This window comes from Panthera pardus, unplaced genomic scaffold, assembly GCF_024362965.1.
Source record: "Panthera pardus isolate Hobbes unplaced genomic scaffold, ASM2436296v1 HiC_scaffold_2, whole genome shotgun sequence".
Classification (NCBI taxonomy): Eukaryota; Metazoa; Chordata; class Mammalia; order Carnivora; family Felidae; genus Panthera; species Panthera pardus.
The window spans coordinates 58,643,753-58,668,770 of record NW_026526765.1 but is presented as its reverse complement, the minus strand read 5'-3'; the positions used below and the strand labels follow the sequence as shown (position 1 = coordinate 58,668,770).

The 25,018-nt window shown below is 37.7% G+C and overlaps 1 protein-coding gene across 1 annotated transcript; it reads right to left on the bottom strand.

Annotated features, from left to right (window-relative positions):
- RARS1 (arginyl-tRNA synthetase 1) lies at positions 1-24,496 on the bottom strand. The gene is made up of 15 exons (XM_019450246.2): positions 24,383-24,496; positions 22,367-22,501; positions 20,753-20,941; positions 19,706-19,814; positions 19,079-19,179; positions 18,397-18,518; positions 16,974-17,094; positions 14,996-15,125; positions 14,088-14,192; positions 12,450-12,628; positions 11,817-11,926; positions 6,811-6,916; positions 1,532-1,704; positions 1,146-1,393; positions 1-230 (listed from the first exon to the last, which is right to left on the bottom strand). Exons 1-15 carry the CDS (start codon positions 24,425-24,427, stop codon positions 121-123), a joined length of 1,983 nt encoding a protein of 660 aa, XP_019305791.2. The 5' UTR covers positions 24,428-24,496; the 3' UTR covers positions 1-120.
- Positions 24,497-25,018: the final 522 nt, after the last annotated feature.

Below are 25,018 nucleotides of genomic sequence, written 5' to 3'. Positions count from 1 at the left end.
TTATGTAGACAGCTGACAAATTTCCTTTACTTATTTTTGTATCCACATGATTGTAAAAAAGCAAACAGTGTTAAATGGCTATTTCTGGTAAAAACACACAGTGTTCAAACCTAAGAAGGATTACATTCTTTGGACAGGTTTTATTCCCAGGATATCAAACGCCTTGGCCATAACAGCAGCTACTGCTTCACACAGCAGCATACGCCACATGTTTACTTTCAACACTTGTCCTGAGAAAATAGAAAGAAAAAAAAAAAAGATTAATTTGTCTTCTTGAAAACCATTACTAAAGAATCTGTATTACTTCTGTATTTTACTGAAAGGTGAATAGCCTAACCCATGTTTTGGGACTTTAACTAGAATTACCTTCACATTAAAATACAGACAATCCAAGATTAAAATACAGACAATCCAAGGTTAAAATACAGACAATTAAAGAAAGATGTTTCTGTTCAAGAAATCTGTTTCTGATAAGGGGATACAAGTTCTACAATGATTAGAATGATAAATTTTATCTGTCTTCTAAAATTCTTTCAGAGTTTTATCTTAGGCCTCATAGTTTGAAATAACTATAAACTTTAATTTCAGGATAATGGTGAGATTATTTTTCCTAACGAAATTTCAATTCTCAGGCATGACTCTCAAAAACACCTACTTGCCCTGTAACAAATTACTTCAGTCTACTTCAGTAACTGTAACAGAAGCTAGCAGAAAGCCTAAGGTAAGAAAAGATACCACTTTTCTCCCAAAGGCAGTTTCCATTGTCAAAAACTCCCAAAGACTCATTCTGGGACCCTCAATAACATTGCTTTCATTGGAAATGTCCTATTCCTACTGGTCTTCCAATTGTTTTCTTTGGAGTTCTATGGTTGGTTCCATGCATGTGCCTGAGGGTGGGGAAAACTACTTTGTGTGGAATGAGAGTTCCATTTATGCTTTTATTAGATTTGTTGAATTTTGTCTGTTATATATAATAACGACCAGTGTATAGTTGGGAAGAAAATCTAGGAGGGGCGGGGGTGGGGGGGTGGGGAGAGGGGGTGTTCCATAAATAAAACAAGTTGAAAACCATCCATCCACACCCAATTCAAATAAATGCCTTGCTAATGCCCCGTCCCCAATATGACCACTGAATAGACACTTACCAGTTTGTCGATCCTTTTCCACACAATAGCAGCTATCATAGAATTCTGTGAAAGTAGTTGCCAGCTCATAGATATAATCACAAAGAGTGTGAAGAAGTAAGTCATCTAAAATCTTCTGGAGAATCTCAGGGAATCGTAAAATGCACCGGCCTAGTTTCCATTCCTTTTCGTGGTCCAAAATGATCTTGGTCTCTTGAGCTGCTTTCTGGAGCATCTCTTCATCAATATTGGCCAGACGTGCAATAGACCTGAAAAATCAGGAAACAGCCATCATTTTCTTTTGTTAGGCACATCCTTCTCCACTCAGAAATATGTAATAAGAAATGACTGATGTAAATTAAAAATCCTATCAACTGATTCAAAATAGAACAATGTTATACAAATACCGGATTCTAGTGAAGGCATACAACAAGTAAGCAGCTGTGTTTCCTCTGTCATCCAACATTTTGTCAAAGGAGAATATGTAGTCATTCAACCGGTTATGAGAAAGATCTGCATATTTGATACAACCATAAGCAACGGATGTCTGAGCAGCCTTTAATTCCTCTGCAGTTAAGACCTTTTGGAAAACAAACAAACAAACAAAAACTTCATAGCTTACTGAACGCTGCCTTTGTCCTGGTGCTAAGGCAGAAAAAGTAAACTTTAATAAATATCGACACTGAGGAAACATGGGTCAATCTACAAAGGGAATAATGAAAATATAACTCATCAGCTCTGCATAACAAAATGTTTTTCTATGAGATTTATAAAATATGAAGTGTCTGCTTGAATACTTTCCCCCCAATGTATTCGGTAGATATGAAATAGAAAGCACCAATAATTAGTTTCTATCCACTTCATTCCATAAAGATTCTGAAGTAGCTTATAGAAAATAAAGTAACATAGCAAACTAGAAAAAAACTTAGGGTTGGGAAATTAATTGAAATTAAAACAGGGTGTCACAATAGAATGGATACATAAGATATGGTATATATAGATAATGGAATTACTCAGCCATTGAAAAGAATGAAATAACATGGATGGATCTAGAGGGAATAATGCTAAGTGAAACAAGTCAGAGAAAGACAAATAGTATGTAATTTCACTCATAGGATTTGAGAAACAAATGATCAGAGAAAAAGAAGACAAAAAAACAGACCCTTAAATATACAGAAAAAACTGGTGATTACCAGAGGGGAGGTGGGTAGGGAGATGGGTGAAACAGGTGAAGGGGATTAAGAGTACACTTATCCTGATGAGCACTGAGTAATGTATAGAACTGCTGAGTCACTATGCTATATGCCAGAAACTAATGTAACACTGTATGTTAATTACACTGGAACTAAAAAAACAGGGTGTCAGGAGGAGGAGGAAGAACTCGAGCATTATTGTATTGTTAATATTTAGCCATGCATTCTAAAGCACTATTAGGCCTCAAGTGATTAAGGTTCTTTTCTAGACACAATGGAGTTGTCTATAGTAGACTAACCCTTCTACCAAAAGCAACTATTGAAAAGTTGGATAAATCATAGGAAGCAACTATATGAAGTCACTAGAGAACATCAATATAAGCAAAGTTTGAGGGGCTATATATAATCTTTGGGAGAAGGAAAACACAGGAAGTTAAGTCCCACATTTACCTGACCTTTTCCCCTAGGGCACTGTCTAAATCACCATGTGGTAGTGACAGAAGGGAACAAAAGCCAAGCAGAAAGAAGTGGTCTTACTGGGGTAAGAAGAGGGAATTCAGAGTTTGGGGCTTCCAAAAGAGTGAGGAGAAAATCACCAAGATAACACAGAGGAATGAAAAACACCTTCTTTCAAACTATCCAATGGCTGGCATTAACAAGGCAGGACTCCCAAAAAACCCAGCAGGAAAGAGCAAACTGGTAGGTGAAGAACTGAGCAGAGATTTCAGCAGCTGTGTGAGGCTGGGGAGTCCCAGAAGGAGCAAGGGAGAAGGGCACTAGTGAATTACCTGGTGAAACTAGAAGGGCCATATTTTACCAAAAAGAACTGTACCCTAATAGTAAAGATAAAACTGAAATGCTTCATTCAACCCTAACAAAGCTCCAGACCAAGACCGGCAGAATTAAGATCACCAGCTGGTATGCAATCTGCCAGAAAAAAACTTAATTGGTTGTTGGAGGAAGATGACATTATCCAAAACCTTTATAATTTTGCATTGCATTCACAACATCCAGCATCCAGTTTGGGGGCGGGGGGGGGGGGGGGGGGGGAAGGCAACTTAATAAAAAAGCCAGTTGATATGACTGAAAACCAATGGGTGGGAAGAGGACCGACAAGACAACAGAAACAAAAAAGACAAAAGCAACTTTAAAATCTGGAACTGCTTAAAATAAAAAGATATTTAAAAATACTAATTACAGGAGCACCTGGGTGGCTTGGTTAAGCATCTGACTCTTGAGTTGGGCTCAGGTCATGATCCCAGGGTCGTGGGATCCAGCCCCGTGTCAGGCTCCATGCTAGGTGTGGAGCCTGCTTGGGATTCTCTTTCTCTCCTTCTGCCCCTCTCTCCTGCTCACACCCTCCCTCTCTAAAATAAATTTGAAAAAAGGTAATAAATAAAAATGAAGACATTAAAAAGACATGACAACCAACTATAATAGGTGATCCCGAACTGGACCCCAGACTAGAAAAACAACATGCATGAGACAAATGGTAAACTTAAATAAGGTCTGTAGACTATTAACCAGTGTTATATCATTAGTTAGTATCCTGATTCCATAATTATACTATGGATACATAAAGTATTGTTATTTGGGGAAGCTAACATAGCAATTCTTTGTACTATTTTGTAATTTTTATATGCCTAATACTATTTCAAAAATGAAAAGCTAAAATGGGAATGCAAGCTGGTGCAGCCACTCTGGAAAACAGTATGGAGGTTCCTCAAAAAACTAAAAATAGAACTACCCTATGACCTAGCAACTGCACTACTAGGTATTTATCCAAGGGATACAGGTATGCTGTGCTGAAGGGACACATGCCCTCCAATGTTTATAGAAGCACTATGAACAATAGCCAAAGCATGGAAGGAGCCCAAATGTCCATCAATGGATGAATGGATAAAGAAGATGTGGTATGTATACACACACACACACACACACACACACACACACACACACAAATGGAGTATTACTCGGCAATCAAAAAGAATGAAATCTTGCCATTTGCAACTACGTGGATGGAACTGGAGGGTATTATGCTAAGTGAAATTAGTCAGAGAAAGACAAAAATCATACGACTTCACTCATATGAGGACTTTAAGAGACAAAACAGATGAACATAAGGGAAGGGAAATAAAAATAATATAAAAACAGGGAGGGGGACAAAACAGAAGAGACTCATAAATATGGAGAACAAACTGAGGGCTACTGGAGGGGTTGTGGGAGGGGTGATGGGCTAAATGGGTAAGGGGCATTAAGGAATCTACTCCTGAAATCATTGTTTCACTATATGCTAATTTGGATGTAAATTTTAAAAAATAAAAAATAAAAAAATGGAAATAGTCTAAAATAAGTAGAGGTAGATTGTATGTTGGTAATATTTTAGATATGTTGGGTTAAATAAAATACATTATTAAAATTAAAAAAAAATGAAAACCTTAAAGAAAACTACAATTGAAATACTCAAAAAATTAGAGGAAAGGGGCAAAACAATGTAGAAAAGATTCAAAATGAAGCAGAGGGAGAAAAAGCATGGGGAAGAAAAAGCAGAGGGGCACCTGGCTGGCTCAGTCAGTAAAGCATATGACTCTTGATTTTGGGGTTTGAAGTCTGAGCTCCACACTGGGGGTGATTACTTAAATAGTTTTTAAAAAGCAGGTGTGAGAGACATGTAGGACACACAGTCAAAAATTCTAACATATTATATAAGTACTTAGAATTCTGGGGAGTACAGAATGGAGCAAAGATGAAGTAATTTAAGAGATAGGGCTGAAAATTCTAAACTGATGAAAGAACACAACCTACAGATTTAGGAAGCTCAGCACCTCCCAAGCAGGATAAGTACACTCCACACGCCTCACCTGCAAAAACCCTCAAACCAGACTTAGGCATTTATTTAGTCTAAGTACCAAAACAAAGCCTAAGAAAAACAGTAAAAGTAGTCTGAAAAAAAGATACACTATCTTCAAAGGAGCAATGAGACAAGTGATATTGAAAAGAAACTAAAGAAGCTAAAAGACAATGGAATGCCACCTTTAAAATGCTGAAAGAGGGGCGCCTGGGTGGCTCAGTCGGTTGAGCGTCCGACTTCAGCTCAGGTCACGATCTCGCGGTTTGTGAGTTCGAGCCCCGCGTCAGGCTCTGGGCTGAGGCTCAGAGCCTGGAGCCTGCTTCCGATTCTGTGTCTCCCTCTCTCTCTGCCCCTCCCCCGTTCATGCTCTCTCTCTGTCTCAAAAATAAATAAACATTAAAAAAAGAAAAATTAAAATAAAATAAAATAAAATAAAATAAAATAAAATAAAATAAATAAAAAATAAATAAAATGCTGAAAGAGCTATGGGACTACAATTCTACACTCAATCAAAATACTGTTCAGGGGTGCCTGGGTGGCTCAGTGGTTAATCGGCCGACTTCTCTCAGGTCACAATCTCAGTTTGTGAGTTCAAGTCCCTCATCGGGCTCTCTGTTGGCAGTGCAGAGTCAGCTTCAGATCCTCTGTCTCCCCCTCTCTCTGCCCCTCCCCAACTCACACTCTCTTCCAAAAATGAACATTTAAAAAAACAGATCATTCAAAACTACAGGCAATATAAAGATGTTCTCAGACAAATGCGAACAGAATTCACCACCGGCAAACTTGCACTACAAAAAAAGTATTAAAAGGAGATCCTCAAGGAAGAAGTGGACAGGAAAGAGTAAATATGTGAATAGATATAAATACAACAAACAATGGGTAAAGGACTTGAAAAGACCCCTCATGAAAGATATATAAATAGTCAATAAGCATTAAAAAAGGCAATCAACATTACTGCTCATCAGGGAAATGCAAATATTAACCACAGTGAGATGCCACTGATTTCAACAGAAAGGATAAAAGACTGACAAATCAAGTGTTGGTAAAGATATGGGGCAACTGGAACAATCAAATATTAGTGGTGGGAGTATATAATGGTTACAATACTCTCTCTGGCAATTTTTAATAAAGTTAGGCAAAGCCAACCCTAACCTTACTATGCAGTAATCGTACATCTTACATCCTGCCTAGGCCAGGACTAACATCTTATTCTACTTCTTCTGTAATTGTACTCTTCTGTTTATAGTAGTTCCATCCATTCCCTTATATCACTTGACTTACTGAAGAGTAAAAGACACAAGACCCTTTGAATCTCAATCCTTGACCTTCCTAATGTAGGCTGCAGAATCTAACCCTTTAGTTTGCAATATTTTCCAATCATTCATTCAAAGTTGTGACAGGAGAAATGCCAAGAAGCAGAGATACTACACCACAGTAACAGCAGGAAAAGGTCATAGCCTTTTGTAGTAGCCAAGAACTGTATTTTCAAACTCAATAATGAAACAAACTTACTGTGCAATAAAATCTGAGTAATATAAGCTTACGTGGATTTTCTAATCCTCCCCAGTTCTCTCTCAAAAAAAAATTTAAAAATCACAACACAGCACATGGTACACAATATGCAAACAAGGCTTTAGATTACCTTGTCTCTTTCTTTTTCCTTCAATTTGTCCATGGATCGTTTTAGTCCTTCTTCTAGAAGGTCTATGAGACGCACTGTTTCACCTGAACGTGTTTTAAACTTCTTCCTAAAAAAATGTAAGAATCCCAATTAAGTAGATTTTGAAACAGAATTTACAGCTTAGAAATCTTTGAAAATGACGTTTTGACAATGTTTCATTCCACCTGGCAACCGAGGAGAATGCTGAAAGAAAGAGTGGTACTTTCAATTATCTTTCATCTTATAGTCCTCAAATCAAAGCATTCTATGCTTTAGGCTCCCCATAGCATTCTCTACATGTTGACCTATAATACATTCCCTAAAAGGGAAATAGAGAAGACATTTGTTCATTTTCCTCAACATCGTTTGGCTTAGTTATTTTGCCTTCTCAGAAAAATTAATAAGATACATGGTTGATTCTAGAACTGTCTGGGAACTAAGCAAATTCTTTTATTTTTTTATGATTCCAGGAGATTCCTTAATGCCCCTTACCCATTTAGCTCACCCTCCCACAATCCCTCCAGTAACCCTCTGTTCTCCGTATTTAAGAGTCTCTTATGTTTTTGTCCCCCTCCCTGTTTTTGTATTATTTTTGCTTCCCTTCCCTTATGTTCATCTGTTTTGTCTCTTAAAGTCCTCATGAGTGAAGTCATATATTTTTCTTCTCTAATTTCACTTAGCATAATACCCTCTAGTTCCATCCACATAGTTGCAAATGGCAAGATCTCATTCCTTTTGATTGCTGAGTAATATTCCATTGTGTATGTGTGTGTGTATACACACACACACACACACACACAAACACACACACACACACACACACACACCTTTATCCATTCATCCATCAATAGACATTTGGACTCTTTCCATGCTTTGGCTATTGTCGATAGCGCTGCTATAAACATTGGGGTGCATGTGTCCCTTTGAAACAGCACTCCTATGCCCTTTAGATAAATACCTAGTAGTGCAATTGCTGGGTCATAGGGTAGCTCTATTTTTATTTTTTGAGGAACCTCCATACTGTTTTCCAGAGTGGCCGCACGAGCTTGCGTTCCCACCAACAATGCAAAAGAGATCCTCTTTCTCCGCATCCTGGCCAACATCTGTTGTTGCCTGAGTTGTTAATGTTAGCCATTCTGACAGGTGTGAGGTGGTATCTTATTGTGGTTTTGGTTTGTATTTCCCGGATGATGAGTGATATTGAGCATTTTTTTCATGTATCAGTTGGCCATCTGGATGTCTTCTTTGGAGAAATGTCTTATTGATGTCTTTTGCCCATTTCTTCACTGGATTATTTGTTTTTTAGGTGTTGAGTTTGATAAGTTCTTTATAGATTTTGGATACTAACCCTTTATCTGATATGTCATTTGCAAATATCTTCTCCCATTCCGTTGCTTGCCTTTTAGTTTTGCTGACTGTTTCCTTTGCTGTGCAGAAGCTTTTTATTTTGATGAGGTCCCAGTAGTTCATTTCTGAGCAAATTCTTAATTGGAATCTCATTTTTATTTCTCTAGATAATAACCCCAACCTGTTGAGTAGCGACCAACTCTGGATGTACAAATCAGCTGAAGAGCTTAAACACAGGATGTCAGGGCTCCATTCATACCACTGAAATCAGAATCTCTGAGAATGTGACAAAAGCTTTGACAGACACTGTCCTGGGCAATGGTACTATTAAAAGCATTTCACAAAAACTGGATTTTACTGGGACAATTGGCTGGCTCAGTTGGTAGAGCATGGGACTTGATCTCAGGTCATGAGTTCAAGCCCTACGTTGGGCTTACTTCAACAAAAATTGGATTATACCTATTAAACAGAAGTTTGTACAACACTGAGTATATAATTTTCTTTTTTATTAAGTTATCTTCATATCTAATGTGGGGCTCAAACTCATGACTCTGAGATCAAGAGTTGTATGCTCCACCAACTGAGCCAGCCAGGCACCTCTAATTTTCTCTTTTTAAAAAATTCTTTGGGTAGGGTGCCTGGCTGGCTCAGCTGACTGAGCATCTGACTTTGGCTCAGATCATGATCTCACGGTTCATGGGCTCAAGGCCTATGTTGGACTCCATGCTGACAGTGGGGAGTCTGCTTGGGATTCTCTCTCTTCCTCTCTCTCTGCTCCTCCCCTGCTCGTGCTATCTCTCTCAAAAATAAATAAACGTTAAATAAAAATAAATAAAAATTCTTTGTGATCACCTTGGCTGGCTCATTCAGTTGAACATGCGACTCTTGATCTTGGGGTTGTCTGAACTCCACATTATCAAAAATAAAATCATAAAAAAAATTCTTCAAATGCAGAAATGGTACAAATGAAGCATGCTTTTCTAGTCAACACAAAGCCTACCAAAATAATCATGGTATTTCCCATTAAAGTTGTATTTTCAGCATTACCTTAGAAAGGATCTTCTTCTTGATTATAGTATTAAAACTTACTATCCTACAAATACATTAAATACTTCTGTGGCTTTCCTTATGCCATTCCCTACTGCTTGACTATTCAGCGACTTCCAAATCTTCTGTCTGATGAAATGATAGCCATCAAAAGAGTTGCCAAAATGCTAAGGGAGGCCTTCCTATAACATCTCTACGATAACTGGTCTTTTCCTTTACTGCCTATATACACCTGCCTTGAATTTTTCTGCATTTTTTTGGTGCTGGTTTACTGCTCAGACTAGTGGTTCTAATAGAAGGAATCCATACCTGAATATCAAGAGTTTTTAAAAAAATGCCTAATACCTACTTTAGTACGTAGTAAGTCAATAACTTCCCTGGTGGGGCTGGCATGTATACTTTAACAGTCTTCCCAGGGAACTGCTCTGCTTCACAAGACAGGCTCCTTAGGGAAAAGTCCACATTCTATTATCTTTGTGTACACACTGGAGCATCCAGACAATGCCATTCATATGTGCTCAATAAACAGGTGTCCAAAAAATAAGAGGAAGATGTTTAAATAAAAGGACAAACTATTGCAAAAAGCTTTAAAACAGAAAATTCCACTAAAAAGCAGATGGCAGAATCTGTGAGCATTTCAATGTAAATATTTAAAATATGGTACGCTGCCACTGGTTAACTATCATTAAAATTATTCTTCTCTTTAATGGTGCAGGATGCCATAATTACATAATGGTGAGAGTGCAGTAATATGAAACAACAAAAAAATCATGGAAAAAACCTCTTAGCCATTATGTGATCAAGTTAATTGCCAAAATATGAGTACTTGTGAGAAATATAGGTATAAAAGTAAATTTGATAATTTCACCCAACTGTAAGAAAAATCATCTAAATATCAGTCCAGGGGCGCCTGGGTGGCTCAGCCGGTTAAGCATCCGACTTCAGCTCGGGTCATGATCTCACAGTCTGTGAGTTTGAGCCCCGCGTCGGGCTCTGTGCTGACAGTTCAGAGCCTGGAGCCTGCTTCAGATTCTGTGTCTCCCTCTTTCTCTGCCCCTCCCCTGCTCATGCTCTGTCTCTCTCTGTGTCAAAAATAAATAAAAAAATTTAAAAAATAAAAATAAAAAATAAATAAATACAAGTCCAAAAAACCAACAGTTAATAAACTAAGATACTATAAGCAATACTCAACTCATCGGCTGATTTTCAAGCACTTTTTTAGGACCACGACACCAAAATGAGGACCTAGTGTCTTTTGATTCCAAAAAAGTGCAGCTCTATACAAGAGTGTAATTTAAATTATAATTTAAAAATGTTTGATGCTGGGGCACCTGGCTGGCTCAATCAATGAACATATGACTTCAGTTTGGGTCATCTCATGGTTCATGAGTTTGAGCCCCACATCTGTCTCTGTGCTGACAACTCAGAGTCTGCATCAGATTCTAAATCTCCCTCTCTCTCTCTGCCCCTCTCTGCTCATGCTCCTTCTCAAAAATAAATAAAACATTAAAAAAATTTAAAAAGTGATGATTTCCACATACTTTAGCTAAAATACCTTCACACATCTAGCCTGATTGTTGTAAACTTCATTAAGGCTTTTGTACATTGGCTAGCCAAGCATCTTGAGCTACTTCATGTGGTTTTTAAAAGCATTACCACTTTTGTGTAATGACATTTGGGCTGGATCACTAAATCTAAAATGCCACAGATTTTTAAAACAATTTTTTTATTTTTTAATGTTTGTTTATTTTTGAGAGAGACAGAGTGTGAGCGGGTAAGGGGCAGAGAGAGGGAGACATGGAATCTGAAGCAGGCTCCAGGCTCTGAGCTGTCAGCACAGAGCCTGATGCGGGGCTCGAACCCACGAACCGCAAGATCATGACCTGAGGTGAAGTTGGGACGTTTAACTGACTGAGCCACCCAGGTGGCTAAAATGCCACAGATTTTAAAAGACATGATGTTAAATAGCTTAGTGACCCTAAGATACTACTGAATACAAGATGCTAAAAAATTTTATGCCTTTGAGTTGGTGATTATTATCTATATTTGCTTGTATTTATCTTTTATTTCATAAACATTGTACAGAATGTGGGGAAAAGACTGGAAAACAAAAACTGGATGTATGAATATTAACATGCAGGTCTCAAACTTATTATTTTTGAGATAAACATAAAAATGAAAGCTCAATTTTAAAACTCAATTGGAATCTCAATAAACGTGTACCTATTGACTAGGTGTTTAACTGTGAAAGAAAAAGACAATTACAAAATGCTTGAAATATACTGTTGAGTATTTTCTTGAAATCTGAGGAGGTACTGTGATCGACTTTACAATTTAGATCTGTGCAAATGGAAACCCTCTTAAAATCTGTTAAATCTAGCGTGGTTTTCATTCAACTCTTTACAAATCTCCCTAAAAGGCTACATTCTCTAATAGTGATAAGACATAGGTACAAAAAAGCTCAGCTGGCTGCATCTGCAGACTGAGAAAAATTATGCACTTTAATTCTAATTTAATATCTAATGAAACATAGCCTTTTGCAAATAAATCTGGGGGTTGTGTATGTTATTAATACTCAGACTTTCCAGACTTACTTGTCTTCACCCAGCACCACACCAAATCCAGCATGAAACACTCGAGTTACTTTAGGGTCATACCAACCAATCATTTGAGCAGCACCAAATATTGTCTGGAAGTGCACAGACTACAAAGAAACAAATAGAAAGTTATCTGCTAAACTTTCTAATAACAAAAAAGTGACTTAAAGCTTTATGTAGTGATAAAGATTTGTAAAGTTTAAATCTCACAAATCTTAGAAGGCAAGCATAATTATAATTATAAATAAGATCATCTTTATTCCCAATATATGAGAAACAGGTAGAGCAGGATTGTTACACTTTCTATGTTCAAAGGTTTTTAAAGTGACTGAATTAATAATAGGTTCATTGTGCAAAAATTTCAGTTATATTTTAGGTCTCACAACCCCCTTTCAGACAGGAATGGTCACTGATGTTCAGGAAAGTAATCACCAGTTGATGGAGAAAAGCAGAAAAGCTGGGAAATATATTCTGATGTGGTCAAATCCAAAGCCGGTTTTTTCTCTGTTACAGCAAAGTTCTGATCTTTAGTCTTTGGAAGACTTCTATGTGCTAAATGCCACAAACCTCGCCATACTGTCTCAGTTCCAATCAGACCATGTAAGAACATAAACAAATCTGCAAACTCACTTGTCCACTGTCCACTACATAGATAATCATATCTGCTTTTTCCTCAAATAGTCTTTGTTTAATAGCAGCCAGGTCAGATGTATCATAAGTGTAACCTCCATCTGATTTTACTATGGTTAATGGTACAGAACATCCTGGGACAAACACAATCTTTCTGCCATCATCCACTTGCACAAATCCTAGGAAAGAAATCTTCATTAATAATGTTAAAAGAACCCTGAAGGAATATAAAGGATGAGCCATTATAAGATATTTACCAGAGAGCTCAAGAAATCACATTTTATTTTCTATGACCTACTAGGAGTCCGGGAAAATAGCTATTGTCTGGGCAGCACATGATTTCCTCAGGGCAGAGGTGAGATACCTGGCAGTTTTCTGGATTCACACTACATTTGGCTCCTAAAAACGTCCCTAAAATTTTATTACCTTAAAAGTATAATCCCTAGGCCACAGATTGTGATTAATAAATACCATTTCCCACTCAAGGAGCCAGGCTTTCTTGGAGATACGAGATTAGCTGATTCTAGATCTAAGGCAGGAAATGTACAATAATCCTAGAATGTTGTATACCTGAAAGCAAGTAAACTAGCAAAGACTAGAGAGACCATAGGGCTCAAGAAAAAGACAAAAAATAGGAAAGCCAATTTGAGGAAGCTACCATTAGCCAAAAAATGAGACAGTGATTATTAAAAAGTATAATAAAGGCAAATGATTTCAAAATGTAGAATGGAATAAACCCCATTTATAATAATGCTAAAAACAACTCAGTTGTATCTGGAACATGCTAAGAAACTAATTTATTATTCTGAAATTGATAATTAAAAAGAATCAAGCATTTACACTGCTTATCTTGAACTGTACTTTGGGATGACCAAAATAATTATGAGGCATCATTCTACAAAGGAGAATTCGAGGTAACAGAGAAGAAACAACAGAATACTACCATTTTTCAACCTGTAATGAAGTAATGCATCAAAATCACGATAGCTGCTAAAAACAACAGGGAAGAGGCTAACAGGGAAATCTGTGGCTAGATCAGGCTGACAACACCTGAGCCCACTAATCCATCTTAACCTAAAGAGAGCCAACCTGACATTATTGGAATGCTTGCAAATAAACAAAACAAAAAAACAAAAAACAAAAAAAGAAAACCTAAACCAGAATTTAATCAAGCCATGGGGCGCCTTGATTGGCTCAGCTGGCTAAGCGTCGACTCTTGGTTTTGGACATGTTCTTGTGTTTTGGGAGTTTGGGCCCCATATCCGCACTGACAGTGCAGAGCCTGCTTGGGATATTCTCTCTCTCTCTCTCTCTCTCTCTCTCTCAAAATAAATAAATAAACTTAAAAGAAACAAACAAACAAACAATTTAATCAAGCCTCTTTAGAAGATACAGATGGAGGAACTGTTAAATATTATATGGGAAATTCTCTTAGACAAATGGCCCAGTTTCTTCAATAACAAAAGAGAAAAATGGGGGGTGGGAGGCCCTTTGGCTATACAGAATGTAAGATATATATTAAACAAACATAATGTACAGACTGAAAAAAAAGCTATTGATTGAAAAAGAGAATGTTGTGTCCACTTTGACCTATTTGAAAATTTCCATAATGAAGTTAAAAAAAAGTAAAGTGCCTACCTCTATCTTCGAATTCCTTTACAATATCATTCATCCTATCTTGATAGAAGGACTCCCCCCTCTCTATTAAAGAGATGTCCAATGCATCATAGATTTTATTAAACTCTAGGAAAAAAATTTCACCAAATAAAATGTCTAAGAATTTAACCAAACAGGAGACATGCATTTAACATTAAAATATATTATTTAACTACATCTGGAAGGTTAAATTTAATCACATTAAAAATATAAGATATAGAACATTATATATATATTGCCATTTTGAAAACGTGGAAAGAATATGGAAAGACACTCATCAAAATAATAGTCGGTGGAACTATAATTTTTATTTTCTTTTTCCTTGCCCACATTTTGTTCTACAAGAAACATGTACTTCTTGTATAACTTTTAAAACTCTACCTTTATAAAATGTAAATGCAAAGAAAAAGAACTCTCCTCTTTGGAGATCTAATATTTACTGAATTTTCTTATAGTTTTTCCTAAATTGTTCCATTTACCTATCTGTCTAGCCGTGCATCAGTGATGCAAATACTACCTATGGCAGCATTATAAAACATTTTACAAACTAGTGCTGCAAAATAGCTATCACTACCATTCTTTTATTGGCTATTCTCATCCATATATTCTTCAAAGTGACCTTAAAATTACTTTGTCAAGCTTGAAAACCTGAAATTGTTTGCGAAGTTTTCCCAATTAATTTTTTCTCCTAAGAAAGTTAAAATCTGCAGTTGCCTATATTAATATACTTTCTTAATAGCTGTTTCAGTGTCAGAAAATATTTGAAGAAAAAAATCCATTTGGCAGTCTTTGAAAGTTTAACACGTCATTACAGGTCAATTGAGTAAAAGACTCAAGAAAACTACATACAATATATCTTTTGGATGAAATGAACAAAGCAGAGAATTCACCTTGGCGGGAGACATCACAGATAAGCTTCCAAGCTTTTATAATATCTGGATTTTTACTCTGGAGCAGAACTACACATTGGTATGCTCGCTTCTTAAATTCCTCCTCGGTATCAAATCTTTTCTTGGATTCCTATGTTTAAAAAAAAAAAAAAAAGTAATGTTAAAAGAGCCAGCTTTGTATTTCTAGATACAGAGTGTTTCTAAAACAAAAACACCAAAAGCGAGGAAGTGAAAATTTACAACACCAGGACACAAACAGAACAGATGCTCTCTCTCAACAGCCAACAGTACAGTTACAAATCAATGTGCCAAAGAGCCCTATTATTTCTTTGAAATAATTTTTCTTGAAAATACAAAATTCTCACCACAGTGCTACCTCCACTTTTCCAAGTCATAAAATCATTCTTCACAGCAATGGTTTAAGAGTAATAAAGAATAGCTAACAGGTGGGCTGAATTTTCTGTGCTCCATTTTCCATCCTGGATGTGGTTCTGAATGAGTAATTACTTTTTTTGTAATTAAAAATGAAATTGCTGTCATAGTTTTATTTCTATTTTGCAAGAAACACATTTACTGTTAAAAAAAAAAAAATTGTCTATCCCACCCCAACCTAACCAGGGATAATGCTTTGGTGCATAACTCTAGACATTTCTTTGCAAATACATGCCTACTATGTGTTTTAACAAAGCCTGACTATATATGGCTTTTCTTTTACTGTGCCTTTTGAATTTAGCCTCATTATATTCAGAACACAAAATTCCAACAGATTATATAACATTAGTTATGTAATTTACCAGTCTCACATCGGTAAATATTTTGTTTTCAATTTTTTCATTAGAAAATACTGAGACACATCCTATAAAACAAAACAAAAACACACCAATATTTTTGTTTTACTTTTAATGTTTATTTTTTGTCATAGTAATCCTGTTCTTGGGAAGTTGTCTATCGTAAGAAAATAATTTTAAAAAGAGAAAAAACTTCCATGTTCAAAAGTTGTTTACTGAATGGATAAAAGTACTCCAAAAACACCCCAACAATGGGGATTAACATAAACTTTAGCACATCAATCCAACAAAACAATGTGCAGCCAAACCATATAGTAACACAAAAGAGCTGATAGTGAAATGCTAAACATTAATACAAAAATTGTATTACATTCACAAATGGTGTAATAAATGTCTGTATATGGACATCACAAAGTCAAAGAAAGTTGACTACAGTGATTAATTTAAAATTACGGTTTATAAAAACCTAATTGTCTTCTAAAAACTATTTTTGCCTACACTTTAACATTTTCAACATACCAAATTGAGAAAAGCATCAAGAAAACTTCAAATACTGGGGTGCTTGGGGGGCTCAGTTGGTTAAGTGTCTGACTCTTGATCTCAGCTCAGGTCATGACCTCACAGTTTGAGTTTAAGTCCCACATCGGGCTCTGCACTGACAGCACAGAGCTTGCTTGGGATTCTGTCTCCCTCACTCTCTGCCTTTCCTCTGCCTGTGCGCATGCACGCACACTCTCTCAAAAATAAACATTAAGAAAAAGGCAGGGTAATGTGGGTAATGTGGTTGAATTCAACTTTAAAAAAAAAAAAATTTTTTTTTAATGTTTATTTATTTTTGGGACAGAGTGAGACAGACCATGGATGGGGGAGAGCCAGAGACAGGGGGACACAGAATCCGAAGCAGGCTCCAGGCTCTCAGCACAGAGCCTGATGCAGGGCTCAAACCATGAACTGTGAGAACGTGACCTGAGCCGAAGTCAGACGCCCAACCGACTGAGCCACCCAGGTGCTCCAAGAATTCAGTTTTTAACATAGACTGATTCAAAAAGCAAAGATGGTGTGTGAAGGGGCAGGGAGTTTACTTTTAACTCCACGGTAGCTTCAAATACTATTCTGAACTCCCTAAAGAAAAGTAGTAATTATTATTAATGGTAAACATGCAAATATTTTAACAATAAATGATATCTAACCTTATAAAAGGCTTGTAGATCCCCAATTGGAGGTGAAATTGTTAGGTAATCTGGAAATTTATCTTGAAGGTGAGCGATGAGCATGCCAAACTGGGTCCCCCAGTCTCCCACATGGTTTAACCTAGTATCAGTCAGAATACAAAATCATTTGAAAATGAAAACCATGCTTAAATTAGACAAACTATATTCCATTAGGAACCACTAACATTGAAGTGCCAGTACATCACATTTAGCAACATCTTGTTTACTCAGTTGTCTCAACTGGTCTGCAAGCTCCAGGGGAGGCTGCACACAGCAGGCCTCTAGGATTTGGTAAATGAAGTCCCTACTGATGGATTATGATCCGTTGTGTAATTAACTGAGACACAGACAGGTGAGCCAACTGCTGATCATTACAATTTTGTGAAAATTTAATTTCTCAACCAATTATCTTAGTGTAATTTAGATCAGTGGTTCTCAAATGTCAGTGGACAAAATTCTTCAAAATGTGTCAATCCAACCATTTTACATCCCTCACTGTTTTTCACTAATCTCAAATCACCAGATAATCTCATAAATGGATTATAAAAACAGTCTTCTGGGGCGCCTGGGTGGCTCAGTTGGTTAAGCGTCTGACTTTGGTTCAGGTCATGATCTCATGGTTTGTGAGTTCAAGCCCTGCGCCAGGCTCTGTGCTGACAGCTCAGAGCCTGGAGCCTGTTCCCGATTCTGTCTCCCTTTCTCTCTGCCCCTCCCCCACTCACACTCTGTCTCTCTCAAAAACAAATAACCATTATTAAAAAAAATTTTTTTTAAATAGTTTTTAACCTACATTTCTGCCTTCTTTGCCTAGCTTCTTCACAGAAGTCAGACTAATCTTTATTTGGATTACACTGCTCTCCTAATTATGACTCTCAAGAGCTTCCCATTATATACTTAATAAAATCCTAATTTCTTACCATGGCCCACAGGCCCAGGATCTCTTTCTTGCCTACCTCTCCCCCTACTAGACTATAACCCCTTGGACACAGGAGGTACTCAAGAAGATCAAGAGGAGGAGGTGGAATGAATGGGGGAACTTTTTCCTTGGTTCCACTCCCAGAGTCTAAAAGTTATCCGTTCAGAGGGTCCCAAGACACAATTTATTTAAAAAGGCCACTGGATGATTAGAAGCAGAACTGGGGCGCCTGGGTGGTTCAGTTGGTTAAGCGTCCAACTCTTGATACTGGCTCAGGTCACGATCTCACAGTTGGTGGGAATAAGCCCTGTATTGGGCTCTATGCTAAAAACATGGAGCCTGCTTGGGATTCTCTCTCTGCCCCTCCCCTCCTGGTTCTCTTTCTCTCAAAATAAATTAAAAAAAAAAAGAAAAGAAAAAAAAAGAATCATACTTATAAATCAGTCATTTAGTCAAAGATTCTTTCTCAAGCAACATTTTTCATACCTTAGCACATCATATCCTGCAAATTCAAAGAGGCGGGACATACTCTCTCCTATGATAGTTGACCTGAGATGGCCTACATGCATCTCTTTAGCTATGTTGGGAGAGGAGAAATCAACTATAACCTGAAACAGACAATAAAATAGATTTCTTAGACAATAATATTGTACTATTATTATGTAATGTGATAAATACAGATACAAAGGCAATTACGTTAAAACACATACGTGTATCAAAGTAATACCTCATACATCTTAAATTTTCACATCATGACAAATACTTTAATTAAAAATTTTAAAGGGGTACAAGACATTTTATTCTAATATTTATTAATAACATTTAATTGTAAACTCAGACATAAATAGTAGCTTGGGTTGTAACTCAAGGGTGTTAGGTTATCTGGTGAATCTACTTGTCCATTTTTAATTGAAAAGGAATAAAATTTATTTATATAGATAATCCATCCCTTATTTCAGCCAAACCTCAGCTGGCTACCCCAAATGCCTTGTGGAATAACGTGAAAAGAAAAACCACATAATAAACAAGACCCAGGAGAAAGGCTATTTCCATTATGTTCATAATCTCAAATATTAATGATTAAATCTCAATAGAAAAAGTGGAAGCTGGTCACAGCACTTCGCATTCACTTTAACGTATTAACATATCAACTGAAAACTATATATACCTTTTTATTCTCTCCAAGGGGAGGTAGTTGAACCCCATTCACCAGGAGATTGGTTAACTGTTGTGATACATAGTCCTTCCTTAAGTGGACATTAATAAAACCTAATGAACGGTAAGAGAGAAAAAAAAAAAAAATCAGATCGTTTTCCTGTCTTGAATGATTGTTCACTCCCAAAGACTGTGTCAATTTCATTTATGCTGGCTCCAAAGTGCTGATCTGGCTCTGGCAAAACTCTTTTAAGAATTCCAACACCACCTGAGGCCCTCTTGGAAGCTCCCTGTTTCAGTATCTATTTCAAACATTACCACTCTCCTGAAAGCTTCCTACTTACTCCTGGGCCCCTTTATTCTCAGTACATGATTTGTTCATCTATTAACAGAAAATTGAGGGCCCTTTCGTCCCAGACTTATCTGCCATTATCCATCTCCTTTTTGCTAATGAAACACTAAGTCACAGGGAGGTAAAATAACTCATCCAAGATCCAGCAGCTAAGTCGAGACTAAAACATCAGTTTCCTAACTCTCAGTCCAAGGTGTTCTTACCACTTTATTAGGTTTAAAATGGTTCTTTATTTCAAAAAAGACCCAACATCAGTACAACCACTTAAGAAGGGTAACACTGTCATACCAGGACCAGCAATTTCAACTTTTTCAACACATTCATTGTCTGGGAGGTGTTTGGTAATGTTTTCGGCAATTTCTCTTGGATTAACTTTCTGTTCCTTGGTTTTGAGCATCTATAACACAATATAAAATGATTCATTACACAAGTTCCAGAAATTTACTCAGAAATACACAACTGATAAAGCATGAGATGCATGACATTAAGACCCATCAAAAGGCAGAAGCAAAGAAGTCCAATGACTTGTATATAATCTTGAACACAGATTAAAGCATCAAGCCATCAACAGTGCCAAGAGGAATACAAAAGTGCCCAAACCACATGATCTCCATTTCAAAATGAGCTGCCACAGACATCTAGAACTCTTTTATGAAGACATAACAAAGTCTTTAGTTATGATGCCTGTTTCCAGGATATTTACATTTTGAATTTTCAAATCAGGAAAGTGTGCAATAATCAAACCTGGAAAATAAAATAGTACCCTTATAAACTTAACCCCAATGTAGACATATAAAAATTATTTAGAAAAAAAAATCTGGATTTTAAAAACCCTTCCTACTTAACAAAGAAAGGAAAACAAAAAGTCTCAAACCAGGGGCAATTAACCACAAATACATCAGACAATGCAGCTATTAAAAATAGGGAATTCCTCTAACTGAAAATGAAATATGTAAGCCCATCTCAAAGACACCAGAGCTGCATCAAATTATTTGATGGGAACACTGGTTGGTGAATATAACTTTTAATCCTTCACCTTTCAACACTCATTAGTAACACACAGCAATCCTGGACACAACAGGAAGGAAGTACCAATGCAAGAGTATCAACTACTAGCCTTAAATATTGAAACTACACATAAAATTTAACTGAATATTCAAATTTGTGGTTTTAAAATTAAAAACATACTTCCCCTATTCTCAAGTTTTTCTGAACTGTGGAAAATGTTCTTTTCACTGAGAATATAATTTGCTATTATTTATGTAAATAATAATGATGCCAATTAATGCTTAAGAAAATCAAATCACCAAGAATGCTTTGTAATAACACAATCACCTGTGAGATACCCATGGCACTATTACACTGATAGTCCCCAAACTTGGGCTGTTGACTTGGTGTCACTATCAGAGGAGGATTTTCCAGATCTGGATATGCAGCCTTAATGGCGCAACCAAAGACCTCTTGCAGTCGGCTATTGATGTTAATCATATTTTTAGTTGGTCTGGTTCTTTCTGCTTGAAGACTCTGTAAGAAAAGAATGAAAATATCAAATCATCATACAAAATGTTCCCAAGTATTTTAAGAAGCCTTCAGATGTCCTGAGAAGGTAACAGACACTTTGCAATGCTCTCATATCTGGGACATGCTGAAAAACGTTAATAGGACAACCATGCAGTGTTTCTAAGTCAGAGCATGTGACCAAAGTGACCCAGGGAAAGAAGGTAAGGTGCATGGGTGTCCACACAGTACTTTATTCATCTATGGCTTGTTCTTTTCTTTTCTTTGTGTACCTTGTGTTCAGTTGCCATTACTTAGTAGGGTAAAGTATTTGCGAAAGAACTAACGTGCCCTTCCTCCCATTACACTGAGAGCATTCTATTATTTACACATTAGAGTTAATGTGCATGATGGAAATGTGTATTAGAATACACTGTACTTGGGGTGCCTGGCTTGCTCAGTTGGTGGAGCATGTGACTCCTGATCTCCAGGTTGTAAGTTTGAGCTCCATGTTGGGTGTAGAGATTAAAAATACAATCTTAAAAAAAAAAAAAAAAAAAAGGAATAGACTTTACTTCTTTTGTATGTTTTTCCTCATATCTTCTGCCACATATTAGACATTTAATACTTTTGAATTGAAATGAATACAGAAATGAGTACACATCAGAATGAATGAGGTAATTAGAAAGGTGAAGTATCTGGGGGAAAGACTTCATGGAAAAGAAACATGATCTGAGAAGACTCCAAGCAAAGTGATTTCAAGCAGAACAGATCACAAGCCGGTGATAAAAACACTTCATAGGAGTCAGGTGGGCAGAGTCTAAGATAAATGAAAAGAATCTAATGCCAGTGTAGTCTGGCTGGAATAGTATACACACACAGGAGAACAATTATAGTGGTGAGATCATCCTCCAGGATGTGTCATCAGCAGACCTGAGAGTCAGGCCAAGAAATTTAAACCTCAACTAAAGCAAGCTCAGTTTTTTGACAAAACTGAGAAACACTACTAGATCAGTGGAAAGAAACCAAATATGGCACTGTAAAATATAAAAATAAAATTGTAAAACAACCAACTTAGGGCAGAGAAGGACTATGGATATATTCTATATTTTCTTTTGATAGAGAATTATTTAAAAAGATGATTTTTTTAAAAAGGTAACAGCATAAATTGTTTAAAAAATGTCTCAACTCTGCTCAAAGCCTATGTCAAGCTGGCCAAATATTTAGGATGAAACATTTCAGAGGCCCTGGAAGGACAAGGCTACACCAACTTCTTCATTACTTGCACCAACAACTTAGTCCTAACTGGTCTAATGCAGGGAAAAAGACAGGATTTCTTTCCTCACATCTCCAAATTCCTCATGGCATACTTTCTGAATCTTTGATAATAGTTTTTTTTTAAAAGGTATAATAACTCAAACTGTAGAATGAAAAACAACCCAGAATACTTACCCTTCGAAGGATATTTAGTCGATACTTTAATTTTAAATTTTCTTCTCGCAACTGCTCCAAATTTGGAGAAGCTTCTAAACCGCCACAGTTTTTTAACCGATCAATTTCAGCAGTCAGAGACTTAATCTCTTTTTCCTATGAAGGAAAAGGCAGTTCATTCAGTCCAGTATGATTGATGACATCCATAATGTGATGGACTGTCCCTAAACTTATTTCTTTTCCTCTCTTCAGCAGGGCATGGTAGAGGTGATGGGAATGAAGGGCCTTCCCTTTGATAAGTTGTGATTTTTCCTCCTTGATGCTTTTGATTACATTAGCACATTATCCTGTATATGAAAGAATCAAGTGTGTATGTTGGAGAAGAGGAACAGGAGTGTTAAGCATATAATGGGATAAGTCTTACATCCTGTGTCTCTGGTCTCAATAAACCACTCTGATTTAGTGACAGTACCAGTTAAGTTCAAGGGTGGCCAAACTGACTTTATTCCCAAATCTTAGGACTTTAGGGCTCCTTTAAAAATAAACTTTTTGTCACATTTAAAATAGCTCCAGTGTCTGCCTTTTGTCCTTTCTTAGACAAAGTAACTTCCTAATTTTTCCCTTAATTTCCCTTGTCTTATGTCCTAGATCAGGCTTTTTACTCTAATACCTAAACCTAAAAACATGCAAATTCAGAAGGAAATAAATAAAGCTTCCAACCTAACAGAATTACTAAGGAGGAGATTCCTTACCTGAAATGTGATAATGTTTACCAGAAGATAACTACAGCAAAACAAATTGCCATAATGAGCATATACTATGTTTCATGCACTGAGCTAAACATTTTTCAGAAACTATCTCTGGGGCACCTGGGTGGCTCAGTTGGTTAAGCATCTGACTCTTGACTCTGGCTGAGGTCCTCATCCCAGGTTTGTGGGATGGAGCTCTGCGCAGGGCGCTGCACTGGGCCTGCTGAAGATTCTCTCCAGGTGCCTGGGTAGCTCAGTTGGTTGAGTGTGGGACTCTGGCTCAGGTTATGATCTCACGGTTCATGAGTTCAAGCCCCACATTGGGCTCTTCGCTGATATGGTAGCTCAGAGCCTGCTTCAGATTCTGTCTCCCTCTCTTTGCCCTTCCCCCACTTTCTCCCACTCTCTCAAAAATAAACATCAAAAAAAATTCTCTGCCCCACTCGCACTCTCTGTCTAAAACAAACAAACAAATCATCTGTATAATTCTTTATACCAACCCAAAGGTAAGGTACTTATACCCCCACATTGACAAAGAATACATGGCTCAGAACCAGAAAGAACCTGACATTTTGCTCCACGAACTTGTATTCTGTGATCGCTGGTTTAGCATAAAACAGTCCCTGAGATCTGATGAAAGTCCTTAAACCACTTTCTTACTACCCTTCCCTACCTGAGCATAAAAGGTTATGGAAATATCTTACTTTCACTTTTATAAGCTGTAACTGTTTTTCCCCCAGGAATACCGAAGGCTGAGACCAAATTAACCACTCTTTGGGCATTTTAGGAATCCTCTCGCTCAGTATCATAGAGAGAACGGCGGCTGAGTTGCGAACCAGGATCAAGGGCTGCTGCTCTTATTCCACTTACCCCCTCTGCCTGACCCTCCCCCCACCCCGCATCCCGAGAGAGCACGTGTGTGTGCGGGAAAGGAGGGGCACAGTGGGAAAGTAGGAGCACTTGTACTGAACACGCTAAGCTCCAGCGCACCAAAGACGCTGGTTTGGGGGGCTCTAGGAGAGGGCAAGGACCTCTACACCGGGGGTGCTGGTTCGGGAGGCCACTGTCATAAGGGCCTTAGAAGATGGGTTCTTCCTCTCCCGCGCCCGAGAAACATCTCTGGGAAGGTGTTTGCTTCGGATCTAGCACAGGCCCGGATGTCCGGACACCCTTGCCCACGTCTGAGGGGACCAGAGTGGTCCCGCATCACCGCCGCTGTCCCGACGCTGTTCGGGCAGGAGCTAGTCCTTCCCCTCCAGGCCTTTCTACTAGTCCTATGTGGTCCTACCTGCTGCAGCAGTCTCGCGGAGCACTGAGCCACCAAACCTTCCATCCTCCCGTCAGCTACAATCACTCCAAGTGGCCGGAAGCGGAAACGAACAGTTCCTCCCGGAAGCGGAAACCCTCCTTCCCGCGCCACGCTTTGCTGTTGACTGTGTGCCGCCGCCTCTGCTGCCACCTGGTGGGATGCAGGCGACACTGCGGGAACAACAAGCGGAGAAATGCTGGCTGTTGCCTTTGGATTCCTATGTTGGTGCAGGGGCAGAGAAATTGAGAGGAACTGGGCAAGAGCTGCTCTGTGCTTCGATTAATTTAGACAAAGACACGTTCCTCTGTCTTTCAAGGTCATCAGTTTTCCCTTCTGTGAAATGGGAACATAATGAACACAATCCATTCATTTATTCAACAAGTATTTATTTTGCACTTTAACATGGGGGACACTATTCCAGGCACTAGAACACAAGCTGGAAATAAGACAAGGTCCTCAAGAGATATGCTAGACAAAAAAGTAAATACCCTCAGATAGTTTTAATTGCCAGGAAGGTGTTAAAAGACAAAATTCAAGAGAGTCTGAAGATCTAATTGACTTTATTAAGTGATGGATGAATGAGACAGGTCCCATCTAAAATGAAGGCGAGATCCA